Source organism: Coffea arabica, chromosome 4e (assembly GCF_036785885.1).
Source record: "Coffea arabica cultivar ET-39 chromosome 4e, Coffea Arabica ET-39 HiFi, whole genome shotgun sequence".
Classification (NCBI taxonomy): domain Eukaryota; kingdom Viridiplantae; phylum Streptophyta; class Magnoliopsida; order Gentianales; family Rubiaceae; genus Coffea; species Coffea arabica.
Window position 1 is genome coordinate 46,219,518 of NC_092317.1, and position 16,104 is coordinate 46,235,621.

Sequence of the window (16,104 nt, forward strand, 5' to 3'; positions counted from 1 at the left end):
TTGAATCTATCATATCTTATTTTCTTATTTCTATATTTTACGTATTTCTACCCAGATGTTTAGGCACTTTTACTAATATTTAAAATTCAAAACTACACAAGTATAGATGTAACACGTTTCCTTTGATTTTCAAAGATAAAACGTCTGTCATGTTGTTAAAATCCTAAAAAAGATGGAGTATAATTTACAGTGTATTCAATTGAATGGTAGGTAATCAAAGAAATGGAGTATGATGTATAGTTTACAGTTATACTCCCATTTAGCGATTGAAGTGCAAAATGTGCATTTACAATTACGAATCCATCCATCAGATATTATCTGGTGCCATCAATTTGTGAAACAGCTACTACGCTCAGTCTGGCACAACCGGTGGGCATGGCTGTCGTGGAAACCTGTCAAATGCTACTTCAGCATTTGAATTTCTACTTGAATTTCTGTGGCTGTGCATGGCTGGCCGGCTTTAGCACAGAACCTAACAGCCCTTGTCAATTTCAATAATAATGGAAACGTCCCCAAATTAAGGGAAAAAAAAAAAGTGTGCAGAAGAGATCTCTGATTTGAGAAATTGTTGTGGCTATAAATTAATATGCAATCTTCAACAACGTCGTTCAAAGCTACCTAGCAGTTCAATTATCTTCCAGTTCTCCGGTCTGAGCTAGCTTCTGCAAGTCTTCGATTAACAAAAAACAATGGCAGTTGAAGGTCTTGGCTTAGTTGATCCCATTTCAATCCAAAGTGATTTTCCTCGTGATGTTCATCGTCCTGTGGCCAATTTTCATCCCGATATCTGGGGAAATCAGTTCCTGGTCTATTCCCCTGATTCCGACAAGGTAGTATTATATTTCAGCCAGAACTGTAGTACTAAAATCATATTCAAAAGTTAGCAAACTTGTGATACCCCCATTATACAACAAACATACTCGAACTTCTAAGAAAATTTCATGCATGTTTTAAGCAGCCCTTTTACCATTGTCACCAAAATAAATAATGATTATTATTGTGGTAACAAGCAGCTTTACGCACTATTTATAGAAACCTTAACTTCATCGGGGACAGCATATATTTGTTTTTGGCAGGCAACATGGGCTTCTAAGAAGGGACAGCTTGAACAGCTAAAGGAAAGAGTCAGGACAGAGCTTCATGCAACTGCTAGTAATCCTTCACAACAGCTGCAATTGATTGATGCGATTCAACGACTAGGCATAGCATATCATTTTGAAGAGGAAATCGGTCAAGCTTTGCAAAAGATGCATGAGAAACATCAGAATTGGGAGGGCAATGACCACATCTACACTGCTGCTCTCTGTTTTCGAATTCTAAGACAAGAGGGATTCAGAATTTCATCAGGTAAGAGTCAAAGAACAACAAGGTTATACTATCAAACCTTCAATCATAGAAACATCAAAGCAATTGGCATTTTTCTCCTTGTCCCATATCACGAAAACCACAAAATTGAATAGTTTTTATATCTTTTTTTTTTTTTTTTGGTCACAACATTCGACCATTTACCGTTTTCCCATTATATATGCAGAAATATTCAAGAAATTCCTGAATGCTGAAGGTAAGTTTGGAGAATGTTTGGTTAATGATGTACCGGGCATGCTTGCACTTTATGAAGCTGCTCATCTCAGAACGCACGGGGATAATATTTTAGATGATGCCCTGGCCTTTACCAGTAATCATCTTCAGTCTTGCAAGTTAAGCAGTCCAGTTGCTGAGCTAGTAAGTCACGCACTAATGCAGCCTTATTGGAGGGGTTTACCAAGATTAGAGGCCAAACATTACATAGACATGTATGAAAATTTTCCTTCACATAATACAACTTTACTAATGCTGGCTAAGCTGGACTTTAACATGCTACAATCTCAGCACAAGGAAGAGCTACAAGAAATTTCCTTGTAAGTTTCTTGAAGATAGTTGTGCCTCTAATAATAGTTAACTTAAAAAATTATGTTATTGTTTGGCTGAGCTTGAACATTATTGAATTAATGCACGCCTGCTGGCTAGTGTACCTCAGGTGGTGGAAAGAACTAGACTTTGCAAGAAAGCTTCCATTCGCTAGAGATCGAATGGTTGAGGGCTATTTCTGGATCGTGGGAGTATATTTTGAGCCTCAATATGCTCTCGCTAGAAAGATTATGTCCAAGGTTTTAGCCATTACATCCATAATAGATGATATTTATGATGCTTACGGGACATACGAAGAAATTCAAATCTTCACAGAAGCAATTGAGAGGTTTGAAATGTTTACCCTTAAACTTGGCTGTAATGATACACACACTACGTATGCAGCAAAATTTGCTGTAATATAATGTGTTACAACATTTATAGATGGAACTTTGGCTGCATGAAACAACTCCCAGATTATATGAAGATTTGTTACCAAGCACTCTTGGATTTGTTTGAAGAAATTGAGGAAGAAATGGCCAAGAAAGGAAGTTCATATCGAACATATTACGCCAAGGAAGCAGTATGAGCATACTCAAATTCATACAATCAAACTCCTTAATTGATTTCGTCCTAGGATATTATTAAAATTGAAATAGTTGATATTGTTGCACTAATTTGCAGCTGAAGTTGCTGGCTCGTGCCTATTTTGTTGAGGCCAAGTGGCTGCGTCAAGGGTACATACCAACCGTGGAGGAATATATGCGAATTGGATTGGCTTCCTGTGGATACACCACTCTTACGATAATATCCTTCCTAGGCATGGGGGATATTGTCACGAAGGAGAGCTTCGATTGGGCATCAAATGACCCTGATATCATAAGAGCTGCATCAATCATTTGCAGGCTTCGGGATGACATTGTGGGGCACAAGGTACAAACCAAATTCTTATCTATTGGAAAGCAAACCCACAGCAAATCGCGTCCTTAAAGAGTGTGGTCTCTTTCCTTTCTTTTGCTACTTTTTTTGGTTAAAAAATATCTGAATCTTGAAATAGGGATGGGAAAGCAATGTTTCAAGTTTCAACCTCTACAATCTTGGAGATGGTATCACAGACCACCATCTATGCGATAATGTAATTGTGATTTAGACCCTTCTGACCTGCTAAAAATATGGATCAACTATAGAAATGAGCTTTGGCTTAGAAAATTCTGGGCTAATTTGATATACAACCCAAGCCGAATTTAAGGCCTGAACAAACTAATAACAGTACATCCGTATAACCACTTCGACATTGGTTATTTGTAATTGCTTAGACGCATTTGCAACAACCATATATTTATGACATATCTTGTTCGGCTTTTAAACTCTTTTCTTTCCCTTTTCCTTTTCTTATAGGTCTCCTTTAAACTCAGAAACAAAAATTGTACTAGAATTGCATAAAATCCTCTTTCCTTCTCCATTTTATAACGTCAACTACGAATATTTGGATACTTGCAGTTTGAACAAGAAAGGCCGCACATTGCTTCAGCGGTGGAATGCTACATGAAGCAACACGGTGTAACAGAGCAGCAAGCATCCGGGGAACTTTACCGACAAATCGAGGATTCGTGGAAGCTCGTGAACCAACAACTCCTTAAACCTAGTACTACTGGTTTTGATGCAGCAGAATTTGTTCCTCCCAGGGCTGTCCTCCTTCGAGTTGTCAACTTGGCACGTGTGATAGATGTTGCTTATAAGCACAATGACGAGTACACACACGTGGGAGAAGTCATGCGAAGTTACGTTACTTCGATGTTCATTAAGCCCGTTCCCGTATAAGTAATTAATATCATTTGTGAAATATAATAAAATTGATCCTAAGGAAGTCGTTAATGGCACTCTAAGCATATAATCTCTTTTGAGGGGAAGAAAAAGATGAAGTGTTATTAATCTTGACTAGCCTATTGAAGTCAATAGGCACATAATCTTGTATGAGCCTAGAAGAAATAAAGAAATTCTTCATGTTTGGTTTCTCTTTGTTTATTAATCTTTTCATTTTACTCTCAAATCATTTACAGTTACAAATTTACTCAATTGGGCATCACTTAATCTTGTTTTCTTGGGGTATCCCAATAATGATTTTATTTTAATACCTTGTTATTGATTAACATGACCCTTATTTGTTTCATGGAGAAACTTTATTATGTAAAGACAAATTTTAAAAAAAAAAAAAAAAAAAAAAAGGCTTTCTGCCTTGAATATAGGAATGAATTGGAATTAAAGATTGAATATAGAAAAATCATCGTCTTTATCTCTAAGAAGCCGGATAATCGATAATGCATCCCCTTCAAGTATGAAATTCGGAATCATCAAATTTTTGGCCAAGAGGCTTCTGCGACAACACCACCAAATTTTACAGACTCTCTGCCGTCTGTTTTCTGGGGCAGCAAGTGGGGTGAGACGACCATCAATCGGTTTCAGGTCGATTGGTTGGCATCTGAGCATCATCCGATAATCTAAGGAATGATCAGGCAGTGAACAAGAGCCAGTACTCCTACGGCTCGGCCTTCCACCCGTCTGAGTCATCCCCGCCCACCTCCCTCCCAGGCTAGTCTTCCGTCCCCTTCCCCAGATCCATAGCCGTCAATATGGAGTGTGGGATGTTAAATAAGTACCTTGGAGTTTTATACAAGAACCAGGAGATGCCTGTTGCTGTTGCCGTGCTGCATGTAATAAAATCGGGACACTTGTTAAAGTTGAAAAGAGCCATTGCAGAAGTGATGCAGATGCGTGATCGACCACAGCTGGTATGGAACCCACTCGGAGATTTAACTACGTTTTCCCAATGGATTTCTTTAACGGAACCAATCCCACTACAAAATGTGTCCAACATCGCCATGGATAAAGGGACACCAAGCCAAAGTAACAAATTAGTCCCATTCAATTTATTAAACTTAGATTTTGAACCCCGCTTCAATGATATTAGGACCATGTTCTTGCTACACTTGACAAAACGATAAACATTATCACGTCCACTGCATGCTATATTCATATTATATTGTCAAGCAATAGGTGGCAAGCATTCATGTCTCTTACATCACACAAGATTTCACAGCCAAGACAGGAATCTCTTCAATAGTATTGACATCTTCGGTTTTTCCGCATGCGTATTTAAATTAAAATCTTTAGGTACAACAAATAACAAATTAGTCCCATTCAATTGATTAGACTTAGATTTTGATCCTGACTTCAATGGCATTAGGACAATCTTTTTGCTATCCTTGACAAAACTATATACATTATCACGTTCACTATGTGTTATATCCATATTATCACATTCTTAAATCTCTTACCCTTTTGTTTCTTACCTTTACTGAACATCAACAAATCTTGGTGGATCTTCCCTTATTTCTTCAGGCAACGGGAGAGTTCAACTTCTGATTTTATTGCTTGTGAGCCGGATTTTCTCTTCAAAGGGCCAAGTTAGAGATAAATCTTCTTGTTTCTAAGTGTGCAGGACACCCTTTGGTCGCTATAATTTCGTGGACCTAGATTCTGTAATGTTCTTCTGGGCTGGAGCAGTTTTATGGTTGGGTAGCGATAACAGAAATGCAACTCCTTTGGTCTCAAAGGATGATTGTAGGTATAAGTTTTGACCTGTCCAATATGAATCTGCAGCATAACTTGTGACATTTTGGATAATCCATAAGTTATATTTTGTCAAAATTCTTTATCCTGCACAAATGAAGGCTTCCTTTATTTTTCTACAAATAAATTCCATCAACATTTACACTTATCCTCGACTTTAATGATGGATTCTGTTGAGTAACCCAGGATCTCAAATTTGGAATTGATGCGAAGTGGATTCATAATATGAATCCCTTGGATAAGAGAAGGAAAAAAAAAAGTTGGGAAAAGGGTTAAGATTGTGCTTTGTAAATATCGGATTTTCAAAAAACTTCACTTTGTTCTTGAGATATCAAAATGTTACGCCAGAGTCTTGGTTCTTGCTAATTGTGATAACAGAAATTTTTAACAAATACAATATTTATTAGGGCAATAGTACAATTATTTTTCCTTGTATTTTTATTTTTTTAACACTCTCATCTCTCCCCACATTTTTTTTTGTCCCTAACTGCTAAGCACAAGATTTGAATTCTGAACTTGACAGCGAGAAAAGTTCTAAGAGTCCTAATTGAAGGCGATAGTGCATTAGCGGATTCGTTAGGCATTTCTAGAGCAGCCCAGTTTGACCTTTGTGTTTTTCTTTATATGTTCTTGTCAATAGCAATATTCCATGTTTCAAATGATTAAGCACAGCCTTTAATTTGACTCAAACTATGAAAAAACTAAAAAAATCATCATAGAAGTTGATCATTCTTCAAGTTTTTCATCAAAATTTTATAAAGTCAATGCAAATTTTGTTAAGTAAAATTGTCCCCAAGTGATCATGAAGTGAACATCAACGGATTTGATAAACCATCACCTAAAATCCTCCATTTTTTCTGCCAATTTTGTGACACTCCAGATGCATATTGTTTCCTCGCACAAATTCTAGCAGACCAATAATCAATTGGTCATAAGAGATTCAACACAAAAGATCTTTAATTTAGCATATCAAAATTTCTACCCGCCTGGCAATCAGAGGGTCCCCCAGGATCTTTTCCAAGCCAACAGAAACACAGAAATAGATATATGGATATGGCAAGAGAGATAAGGATAAGGGCCTTTCCATCCCATTGGCTAGGAAAAAATCCAAACCCCATCATAGCCGTTGAATCCCCAAAAATCTAGCCAGCCAACACTGAATCTTTACACGTTGAATCAGAACCACAAAAAAACCAGTGAAATGAAATACAAATGCATACATCAAAACACACCTTCTAGTTAAGACTTGAGCCAACCATCACTACCCTTTTCTCAGATCATTTCCTCTCATCAATATTCAGGTCGGAAACAATGGCTGCAGTTACAACACAAGCTTCCATTGCAGTTTTCCGGCCATGCGCCTCGAAAACCAGGTTCCTTACTGGATCATCTGGCAAGTTGAACAGGGAAGTTTCCATTAGACCATCAACCTCTTCATCCACCACTTCATTCAAAGTTGAAGCCAAGAAAGGCGAATGGCTACCGGGCTTGGCCTCTCCTCCCTATCTTGATGGCAGGTACTAATCTCTTATCGCACAGTTTCATATACTAATCTTGATATCAAAATGAAACGGTAATATGGTTTAATTTGCTCCTGTTTAATGCTTTTCCAAACACTAAGTAAGCGCTTTTATACGTGTGTGTTCATCAGGCTTCCCGGTGACAATGGCTTTGATCCACTGGGGCTAGCCGAGGACCCCGAAAACTTGAGATGGATGATCCAGGCTGAGCTTGTCAACAGTCGATGGGCTATGCTGGGAGTTGTTGGAATGATATTACCCGAAGTGCTCACTAAGATTGGAATCATTAATGCTCCTAACTGGTACGATGCTGGGAAAGCTGAATACTTTGCATCATCATCGACGCTTTTCGTGATCGAGTTCATCCTGTTCCACTACGTCGAGATCAGGAGATGGCAAGACATCAAGAACCCAGGATGTGTTAACCAAGATCCTATCTTCAAGAGCTACAGTTTGCCCCCTCATGAGTGTGGCTACCCAGGTAGTATTTTCAACCCTCTGAACCTTGCCCCTACCGAGGAGGCCAAAGAAAAGGAGTTAGCCAATGGTGAGACTACCACAATCCTATTCTGTTTCTCTGAACTGCATCTGAAGCAGATCTCCCGAAATTTTTTTTTATGTTAAATTGGGCTAACTATTTGAATTTGTCTTCGCAGGGAGATTGGCCATGTTGGCTTTCTTAGGATTCATCATCCAGTACAATGTCACTGGAGAAGGACCGTTCGACAACCTGTTGAAGCACCTTTCAGACCCATGGCACAACACAATCGTCCAAACATTTGCGGGTAAATAAACGAGTATGATGGAGCTTGTAACAAATGAGTGAATGGTTTTGATTGGAGATGGAACAAATTTTAGATCTTTGATGTACAGTGAAACTAAGATGGCAATTACTACCATTCATATTTTGTCAGCTACATCAATCAACAGAACAGAATTTACACCGAGTATGCGATGGGGACGAAGCGTTGTAGTTTGTTCAAAGTTTGCTACAGAATTCCTTTCGTTTTTCCCTTTGCTAATACCTATAGGAATTCTAAATAAGCTAAACAGCTACTTGAACAGCAGGGTTTTTTTTTTTTTTTTTGTTTGACTATTTTATCTCCAAAAAAACAAAAGTGAAACAAAGAAACCATAACAACGGGGCTTATTGCAGAGGCTAACCTCTTATTTGAAATCTCTACATACTAAACAACCAACATAATTGGCCAGTTCTGCTGCTGGTCGTGAAGATCAAGAAGTTATAAAACACCAAGCAAAATCACTCTTGCTGCACATGGGCAACGCAACTCATCATTCCTCCTCATCGTCAAGGGTGCTGTGATGATGGCTGCAGAAACAAATAATACAAGCAAAAGTTAAATGGCAATAAGAAGATATTACAAACTGTGCTGCACTTGTATTGTTTCCCATTAAGTTTCCCAAAATCTCGATTCACAGCCTCCATTTAAGTTTTGTTAACGTGCAATTTATAACACTGGCAGATTGTAGCAATATGGAACGGTTTTGAACATTGTTAAAAGAAAAAATGGGAAGCAATATGCAACTTCCAACTAATTCTCCAAATTCACAGAACTTAGGAGAAACCTATGGACAAATCCACGAAAAGCAAATAGAAATTGGAAACAAGTTAATGTTATACCTTTTAAGTCGATAGATTGAAAAATAACTAGTCAAATTGAAATTTTCCAATGAAGCCAGGTTGCAGAAAAATAACATTCATCCCATTGGCTTTCTTGTTTCTGTTACCGTTTCTTTTGACTAGTCCTTTCATTTTGTTTGAGAGGCTAGAGGGGGAAGAAGGAGCGGGGGATGTGAACAGAGTTCCTGAAAATAGTTCAAACCAATAGGATTAGACTCTAACTAATCTACTGACAAGCCAAAGCCTTTTGGAACTTCCCCACAGATATCAGAGCAAAGTACAGGGCGCAATCTTAAGAACAAATTGGGGAAAAAGGGAAAAAGAGAAAGCATTCCTTCTGCTGGCCTTTATAGGATTAGACTCTAACTAATCTACTGATAAGCCAAAGCTTTTTCGAACTTCCCCACAGATATCAGAGCAAAGTACATGGCGCAATCTTAAAAAGTTGATGCAAATCCTCAAACAAGATTCAAAAATGGAAAATTTAAAATGGGCATCTATTATGAAGCAATATATGCATGGACAACATGTTGCTCATTGAACTTAATAGCTGAAAAGCGAATATTAGAATGAATGTTGCAAAACTCCCCCTTTCATTTTCTTCAAAAATCACAACAATATAGGCCATTCAACGATAAATGTTCGCTTTTGAAGCATATCTCACCAAGTACAGGCCAAAGTTTTGTTATTACTTAACCACTCTGCTCAAACTACTTTATGACAACTTTTCTCTTTTCATGCTAGGAACAGAGTAGCTATCAGTTTGCTTTTTGCTTCAATTTACCTCAAAGTGTCTTACTTATGTTGCCTAGACAACCCCTTTCCTTGCTAATACAGTCAAATGTGGAGCAAATACAACGAGTTCAAACAACTATAGATATTTCAGTTACCTTTCACTACTATAGGAGGAGAAACGAGCTAGGAATCAAGTTTACGACTTTCTTGTAACCAATTTAAGTCTGACACAGTTATCAAAATAGCATTATTTGATGAAGAATTCAAGACGGATTTGTGGTCTCTGAACAATTCTTCATGAGTCCAACATATCAATGATGTAAATTTCAGAAATCATGTCAAGTTTTTCAGAATTGATAAATGTAGATACAAACACATGGGACTGAAAATTTTACAGGAAATTTAGGTGAAATTTCTGAAACTTACTCTTAATATAATTTCCCTTGTAGAGTTGAACTGGCTTTCTAACATAGAATGATCAAGTACGAAGACAAACTCTCATTTTCACTTAAGACCAACCTCAATTCCTGTTACACAAGTACTTTCCGTACTCAAGATTCTCATTCAATAGCAGACAACCTTTGACTTGCTACTCAAATCTGGAAATAACTAACTCCAAATCACCTTCCAACCCTTCAGTGATTTTGTAGAAGTTAAAACCATATCAGTGATTTTTGACTTTTAAAGAACACCCTATCAGGAATGAACAGTGAAATTAGGCATCCAAAATACTTGTCTCTTCTATAGCAGTATATAGAAATCCGAAAGATCCATTTTCCCAAGATTTCCATGTAAAACATGAATATTTCTTTTTGCCAGTGTACTAGGAGAAGCATTCACGAATCACTACCCAGAAAAAGGCACATACATATCTTACGATTTCATCTGTGAAGCTAAACAACAAATCAAAAAGTGGTTCAATACTCAAACTTTCAAAAATTAAAAATAGATCATCACCTGAGTAAATGGATTGTCATTCATCATGTTGATCTCACAGTCATCAGATGCAGGGAACCAAGGATGGCCCAAATTTGCATAAATGGATCTAGGCAATTCAAAGTTCCCATTCATTGGATAAGTCATGGGATTCTCTTGGAAATTTGCCTCTCGTCCAACCTCTAGTTTGTTGAGTTCTGGTATGTTTAGATGACTATATGGATAGTATGGTTGTTCCCCACCAAGTTGTAATCTCAAGCATGAAATGGCACTTAAATCATCCATTGCACTACCTTCTTGTGTTATACTATCAACTTGTTCTGCATTATGAAACTCAGTTTCTTTCCCTCGGTCGATTAAACCAGAACAGCTTGGAAGAGATGTATCTCTGGGGCATTCCATATTATCCATCTTTCCCGTATTGTTGGTCTCTTCTACCTTACTATTGCCAAATAAACCAGAACAGCTAGAGAGGGTAATATCTCTGGGGCAGTTGATGTTATCTATCAATCCTGTATTATCAATCTCTGCTTCTTTTCCCGTGGTAAAGAGTGCAGAACAGCCGGGAAGGGACGCATCTCTGGGGTATTCCATATCTCTACAAATGGAAAATGGCCATCAAATAAATCAAAAACCTATTGGAAATACATTAAATTCTATAGCAGTTGAGAACAAAGTGTTAAATGGTTGTACTAGTCACACTTTATAATGAAACCAAATCAGTACTTCAGAAAAAATGATCAGGTTACTCAGAAAATAATTTAGGTAGTGACACAAACCATACTAGATGCAAACATCTGAGGTTAGAGGAAATACAAGGTACAAAAGAGTATCAAATTTAACTAACCTCTGAGTAATAAAGTCTGAGTCCTTGGACAATATCACAGGTTGATTCTCATTATCTTGAATCCATGGCAGCGTTGTTCCATCTTGGTTACCATCCATCGTCATCGCAAATTGCATTCCACTCTGGAACTGGGAAACAAGACAGGCGCCATACATTATATATGATGCAATGATGATAAGCAATGACATGGCCAGGCCAGATGTGCACATACACATGCAGCTGCAAATTAGTGATTAGTGAATCACAGACATTTAGACACACACACACACACGCACAGAGATTTCACTTGTCAGCTGAATGCTTCATTACCTGGCCTGAGCAATTTAATGGCATAAGCTGGTGCTTCACAAAATTTTCCTGTGAAAGGGAACCTAGATATGGTAAATTATATGTGCTGGTTTAGCAACGTGGTTAGATCAAGCAGTGTAGATCAATTTTCTTAGAATGCTCAGATCCTCAAAAAGAAAATCAGATACATCAGGTAATGGTACCATGGAAACTGTCTAACTAAAGAGACAATTATTTTCATTTATAATTTTTAGTCATGCATAGCCAGGGTAAACCAATATATGCAATATGGGCCAAGAAAATTAAGTGCAGCTATGTCAAATCGATAGCATATTTATGCATATATTGCTATTACTCATAGTAAAATTGTGCACAATAGATGTAACAGTACCTTAAGTGCACGAACTCTAGTAAGTGATTCCCTCAGTGAACCTTCCATCTGCCTGAGATGCTCAATATCTTCTACCTTCTCTGGGTTACTCCACCAGCTGAGGCCACACAAAATTGTAATGTTAATGAAAGTATCACATGAGCAATCTAGCATATAAAACCTAAATAGTGCCTGCAAGCTAGTAAGAAAAGGTCCTTCCAAACACCAAAATTAGCTGGACCTGGATGGCACGAGAACACGGATAACAATAGCCAATATTAGAATCGCTACAACATACCCAGACCAAAATTTCCAATACATTGGCAAAATGGGTGCTGAATCTGAATTCTCAATGGAGCAGTTTTAAGGCAAAAAATGGACTGTACCGACCCCATATAGCATTTCCAAAGTATAACCATTTGAACTTCTGGCTTATCATGTCAACTTAACATCATCAAAGGCACTGAAATTCAATGGCCTGAAATTATAACATCTAGATATACACAGGCTACAGTTAAATGATATAAGAGTGTTTAACTGTTTCAAGAATATTTATGTTCTGTGAATGCATCTTACTTAGTAGAGCCTCCTTAGCTCGAATGCTAGTTACCCTTTAGTTAGTCCCAAGGGAAATGTTAGTGCCAAAACTAAAGCCTTCAACCATCATTTATATGATTGAGCGAGCTAGTAAATGGATTATAACTAAATCCTCTCACAGATTTAAGAACAACATAACTTCTGATTTTCTTCATCCATTTTTTTTCAGTAGAATAACTTATGCATTATATCATCTTTGAGAAAATCATGCCATTTGCAAAGTAAATGAAGCAAATATTTGAGAAGATAATTAATATACACAGAACAAATGTTGTCAAGAAAGTTTGAAGGACAAGATCTTGATTGTTGATCCCTACAACAGTTTTCACATTGTTAAACCTCCATATAATACCAAAAAGTAGAAGAAAAAAGCAATAATTTTCCAGAAAATTTTCCAATCCCTACCTTAGTCTCTTGTGCAATTCTGTTAGTTGAGCTCGCAGAACTCTGACTTGGCTGCAGGATTCCTAGCAGCACATGGATCAACATAAAATACATCATTAATAGCAATAATTTGAATGACTCTTGACACAAAAGTATGCAGATAGCATTGAAAATCATCCAACCTCAACTGATGGAGCACTGCAAGAATGAGAAGATTAAAAATGTTTCAGTTAACTACGCGCATCACAAATTGAATCAATGATATCTAACACCAAACATGGTTACGCACCTTCCATCCAAATACTCTTGAATGTTAATCTCATGGTCAAGCTTCTTAAAAGTTTTCTTCAAAACCTATCAAATGCATGGATGTCTTTTCACTTTATGTAAATGGAGAAATATAATTTCAGTAGATGTAAAAAGGAGACATGATATGACAATAAATTGGATTATGCTTTCAAACTTACCTCAAGGCTTTCCAACTTCCTGTTGCAATGCAGGAGAAAGGAATTATTCAGTTATGATATGATTTTTACTAGCTGGAAATTAATGCCATTTGACCAGAGTTTTTGAATACCTTTTTGCCCTTTCTTGAGAAGATAGTTGAGCAAATTTTGAGATAATCTCATCAACATTGCTGAAGAGACATCAAAGATGAATATTAGCAAGTATTTACTATCACTCATCGACGAGTGTGTACAATCAAAGATGGGATATTTAAACTAGAGATTGATAGTCTACATGAAAGGCAAGTATAAAATGAGACATAAGCCAGATGTACTGTTCTAGTCTATTTAACAACATACTTCTCATAACTATGACTTTAGAAACAAATCACTAAAACCAAAAAGAAATCACAAGCCTTACATAGTTATGCTATTGTTTTCTTAGATGAATCCATAGTAATGTGTCCAATACTTCAAAAGTATATGTCCAGGGAAGAAATTGGAGAAAGACATGCAATACAAATCCTACAACTCCAAAAGTCCAACCCCAACTGCTTTCATAGCTGAATAGTAGCCAACATTGTTTAAAAGGTCAGTTACGCACAAACTAACTTAAGGATGCAATTATCAATTTCCTATGATAAAATAATGATGAAACAAACACCTCTTTTTGAGCAAACTACTTCAAGACATTAAAAGATATGCAATCTGAAAAGGTATTGTCACTACTGAAACAATGCTATCTCCATCATCTAGGCTGAAAGACTCTGGAGACAATTAGGCAAAACTTGTTAAAGGAGAAACTCTAGCAAAATCTCTAGTTCTCTACTATAACCAGACCTGGACAACTCCATTGTGATGATATTTAAGATAAAAACTTTAGCCCATTTGTATGCCTTCATATGTTGAAATGTGAGCTTCCCTGTTCACTCCTATTCTATGTTAACATGACCAACATAACTACAAAAATAGGATCCTCCATCTATAATTGTAATCAACTTATGGCAAGGGATTAGTCAGGTTTAAAGTTTATGGCTAAGAAAAGGAGACAAACACCTTGAGATTTTTAAATTGTCTTTTATACACTTAGCCAGACAGAGAGAAAGCTGGAGAGGAGGATCAATGGGCTCAATTTACAGAATATGTACAACGCCTCAGAAGAATACCACAGTGTGTACAATGTGAGACTACATAAACATAACTGTTAACCTATACAAAACAAAGACACAAAAATGCCCTGTAGCTCATATTAAATCCATCATGCTTTAACTTTATATCAAATCAGATACTTTGAAAATTACCTGCGTGCTCCGGTGAATATGGTTGGTTTTCCATTAGGGGAAAACATAAGAAGCATAATATCAATGTCACATAGTACAGAAATTTCTTTCGCTTTTTTCAAGATTCCAGACCTCCTTTTCGAATATGTAACTTGCCGATTGCTATTGCTTTCCAATCTCTTTATCTTTAGCTTAACCCTTCCCATCCTATATACAAGTAAAACAAACTCCACTTAGATGCATAAATTTGCAAAGATACCCAAATCATCCTCAAACAGCTGTTTGTAATCTTTACAATGATCCTCACTGCTACATTCCCACGATATTTATACTTCGCATCAGCTAATGGGGACAATTAAGCATTTTGATTTCCAAATTTATATGATATAAACAGACCTTACATGTTAAGGAACATTTCTTCAATTCTAACCAAAATAAGAAACCAGGGAACTTTCTTTGGCTCGCTAACAACAGAATAACTTCAAAATTAATTACCTTAAAAGGCAATAATGACCTCAGTTAAAGCTCAAATTTTGCTGAAACCCCATGGATTTCCACTTTTGCCACAAGGGATTCTCAAGAAAATTGTTGAAGAAAGACTAAAATTCAAAAAACCCAGGTGAAAAACTCACCCGGGTTTGCTAATCCAAGCCCACATGGGCATGGTGATTTCAGAGAAACCATTGAAATATGTGAAAGCAGAAGCTCTATATATTATTCGGATAAAAATAGAAAGCACCCTAAAAAAAGCAAATTCAAATGAAGCTCAATTCAAATGCAAAAACTGAATAAACAGTACAATAGGGAAAAAAAAGATATAACTGGAAGAAAAAAGAGAAGAGGAGATTGATCACCAGAGAGGTAAGAGAAGGCAGAGAAATGAGCTAACAAGAATTAAGTAAAACTGTGGGTTGCGCTTTTATTTCGGCCGTTAAAACTCCCAGGAGAACCGGGTGTTCCAACTTTAATCAGGCCAAACTTCTGAGCCTGAATACTGGTAGAAAAATTTTCTTTCTTGGTAATTTTGGTGGCAATAAGAATAATAATTTAATCAACAAGAAGTGAACATTCTCTCTTTTTTTGGGTTGTTCTTTATTGGGACATCATTATCATTCAGAACAGAAGTTGTAAAGTGCATAGAATCTAAATGGCAACTGTCATATCAACAAGATACTGGGGGTTGTTTTCTAGTTAAATGTTTTTCCTTTTTTGGGTATTTTGAGGTAACTAGTGAAAACATATGATACTGAGAACTTGGATTATGAATTTTGGACCGACACGTCCGTACATATCCGATGTTCAGCCACCTCTGCTTCTTTTCTTTTTTTTTTTTTTTGAAATATTATTGCTTTTTTCCTTTCAAGTTGTCGTCTGACCTTCTTTGGCGTTAAGTATTACTGGTGCTTTTGGCACTAGGGGCAAAAACGATCGCAGGAATCAATTGTTCATGAGGATTCATGGTCAAAATTTGGCCACAAAAATATAAGATCTAAATTATATCTTGTATATTATTTTTTACATCATGTATGGGACTGACAAAAT

At 36.8% G+C, this 16,104-nt stretch overlaps 3 protein-coding genes across 9 annotated transcripts; 2 read left to right on the forward strand and 1 right to left on the reverse strand.

Annotated features, from left to right (window-relative positions):
- Positions 1-376: 376 nt before the first annotated feature.
- LOC113742085 ((-)-germacrene D synthase) lies at positions 377-3,902 on the forward strand. The gene is made up of 7 exons (XM_027269788.2): positions 377-830; positions 1,077-1,347; positions 1,532-1,898; positions 2,018-2,236; positions 2,332-2,470; positions 2,572-2,820; positions 3,388-3,902. The coding sequence occupies exons 1-7, from the start codon at positions 690-692 to the stop codon at positions 3,706-3,708; spliced, it is 1,707 nt and encodes a 568-aa protein (XP_027125589.2). The 5' UTR covers positions 377-689; the 3' UTR covers positions 3,709-3,902.
- Positions 3,903-6,747: 2,845 nt separating this feature from the next.
- On the forward strand, positions 6,748-7,987 carry LOC113742137 (chlorophyll a-b binding protein 4, chloroplastic-like). Its single transcript, XM_027269862.2, has 3 exons — positions 6,748-7,034; positions 7,169-7,584; positions 7,694-7,987. Exons 1-3 carry the CDS (start codon positions 6,829-6,831, stop codon positions 7,828-7,830), a joined length of 759 nt encoding a protein of 252 aa, XP_027125663.1. The 5' UTR covers positions 6,748-6,828; the 3' UTR covers positions 7,831-7,987.
- On the reverse strand, positions 7,906-15,834 carry LOC113742136 (agamous-like MADS-box protein AGL65). Of its 7 annotated transcripts, none has more exons than XR_011813768.1 (13): positions 15,417-15,834; positions 14,584-14,769; positions 13,414-13,473; positions 13,304-13,322; positions 13,126-13,190; positions 13,019-13,034; positions 12,858-12,919; positions 11,877-11,973; positions 11,507-11,554; positions 11,198-11,319; positions 10,372-10,948; positions 8,680-8,864; positions 7,906-8,367 (listed from the first exon to the last, which is right to left on the reverse strand). XR_011813768.1 is itself a non-coding variant. In XM_072047968.1 (12 exons), the coding sequence occupies exons 2-12, from the start codon at positions 14,766-14,768 to the stop codon at positions 8,347-8,349; spliced, it is 1,278 nt and encodes a 425-aa protein (XP_071904069.1). In that variant the 5' UTR covers position 14,769; positions 15,417-15,832; the 3' UTR covers positions 7,906-8,346. The 7 variants fall into 7 exon arrangements, 2 of the variants coding, with proteins under 2 accessions (XP_071904069.1, XP_027125662.1); XR_011813766.1 differs by having other exon boundaries at positions 11,198-11,325; positions 15,417-15,833; XR_011813767.1 differs by lacking the exon at positions 15,417-15,834 and adding an exon at positions 15,058-15,410 and having other exon boundaries at positions 11,198-11,325.
- Positions 15,835-16,104: the final 270 nt, after the last annotated feature.

Excerpts from the sequence above, each read along its gene's own strand:
- LOC113742085 (XM_027269788.2), top strand. The coding sequence starts at position 690 with ATGGCAGTTGAAGGTCTTGGCTTAGTTGATCCCATTTCAATCCAAAGT. Across the intron at positions 831-1,076 it reads ATTCCCCTGATTCCGACAAG|GCAACATGGGCTTCTAAGAA; the intron begins GTAGTATTATAT and ends TGTTTTTGGCAG. Across the intron at positions 2,821-3,387 it reads ATGACATTGTGGGGCACAAG|TTTGAACAAGAAAGGCCGCA; the intron begins GTACAAACCAAA and ends GGATACTTGCAG.
- LOC113742137 (XM_027269862.2), top strand. The coding sequence starts at position 6,829 with ATGGCTGCAGTTACAACACAAGCTTCCATTGCAGTTTTCCGGCCATGC. Across the intron at positions 7,035-7,168 it reads CCTCCCTATCTTGATGGCAG|GCTTCCCGGTGACAATGGCT; the intron begins GTACTAATCTCT and ends TGTGTTCATCAG. Across the intron at positions 7,585-7,693 it reads AGAAAAGGAGTTAGCCAATG|GGAGATTGGCCATGTTGGCT; the intron begins GTGAGACTACCA and ends TTGTCTTCGCAG.
- LOC113742136 (XM_072047968.1), bottom strand. The coding sequence starts at position 14,768 with ATGGGAAGGGTTAAGCTAAAGATAAAGAGATTGGAAAGCAATAGCAAT. Across the intron at positions 11,974-12,857 it reads GAATTGCACAAGAGACTAAG|CTGGTGGAGTAACCCAGAGA; the intron begins GTAGGGATTGGA and ends GTGTGGCCTCAG. Across the intron at positions 10,949-11,197 it reads TCAGACTTTATTACTCAGAG|AGATATGGAATACCCCAGAG; the intron begins GTTAGTTAAATT and ends TTCCATTTGTAG.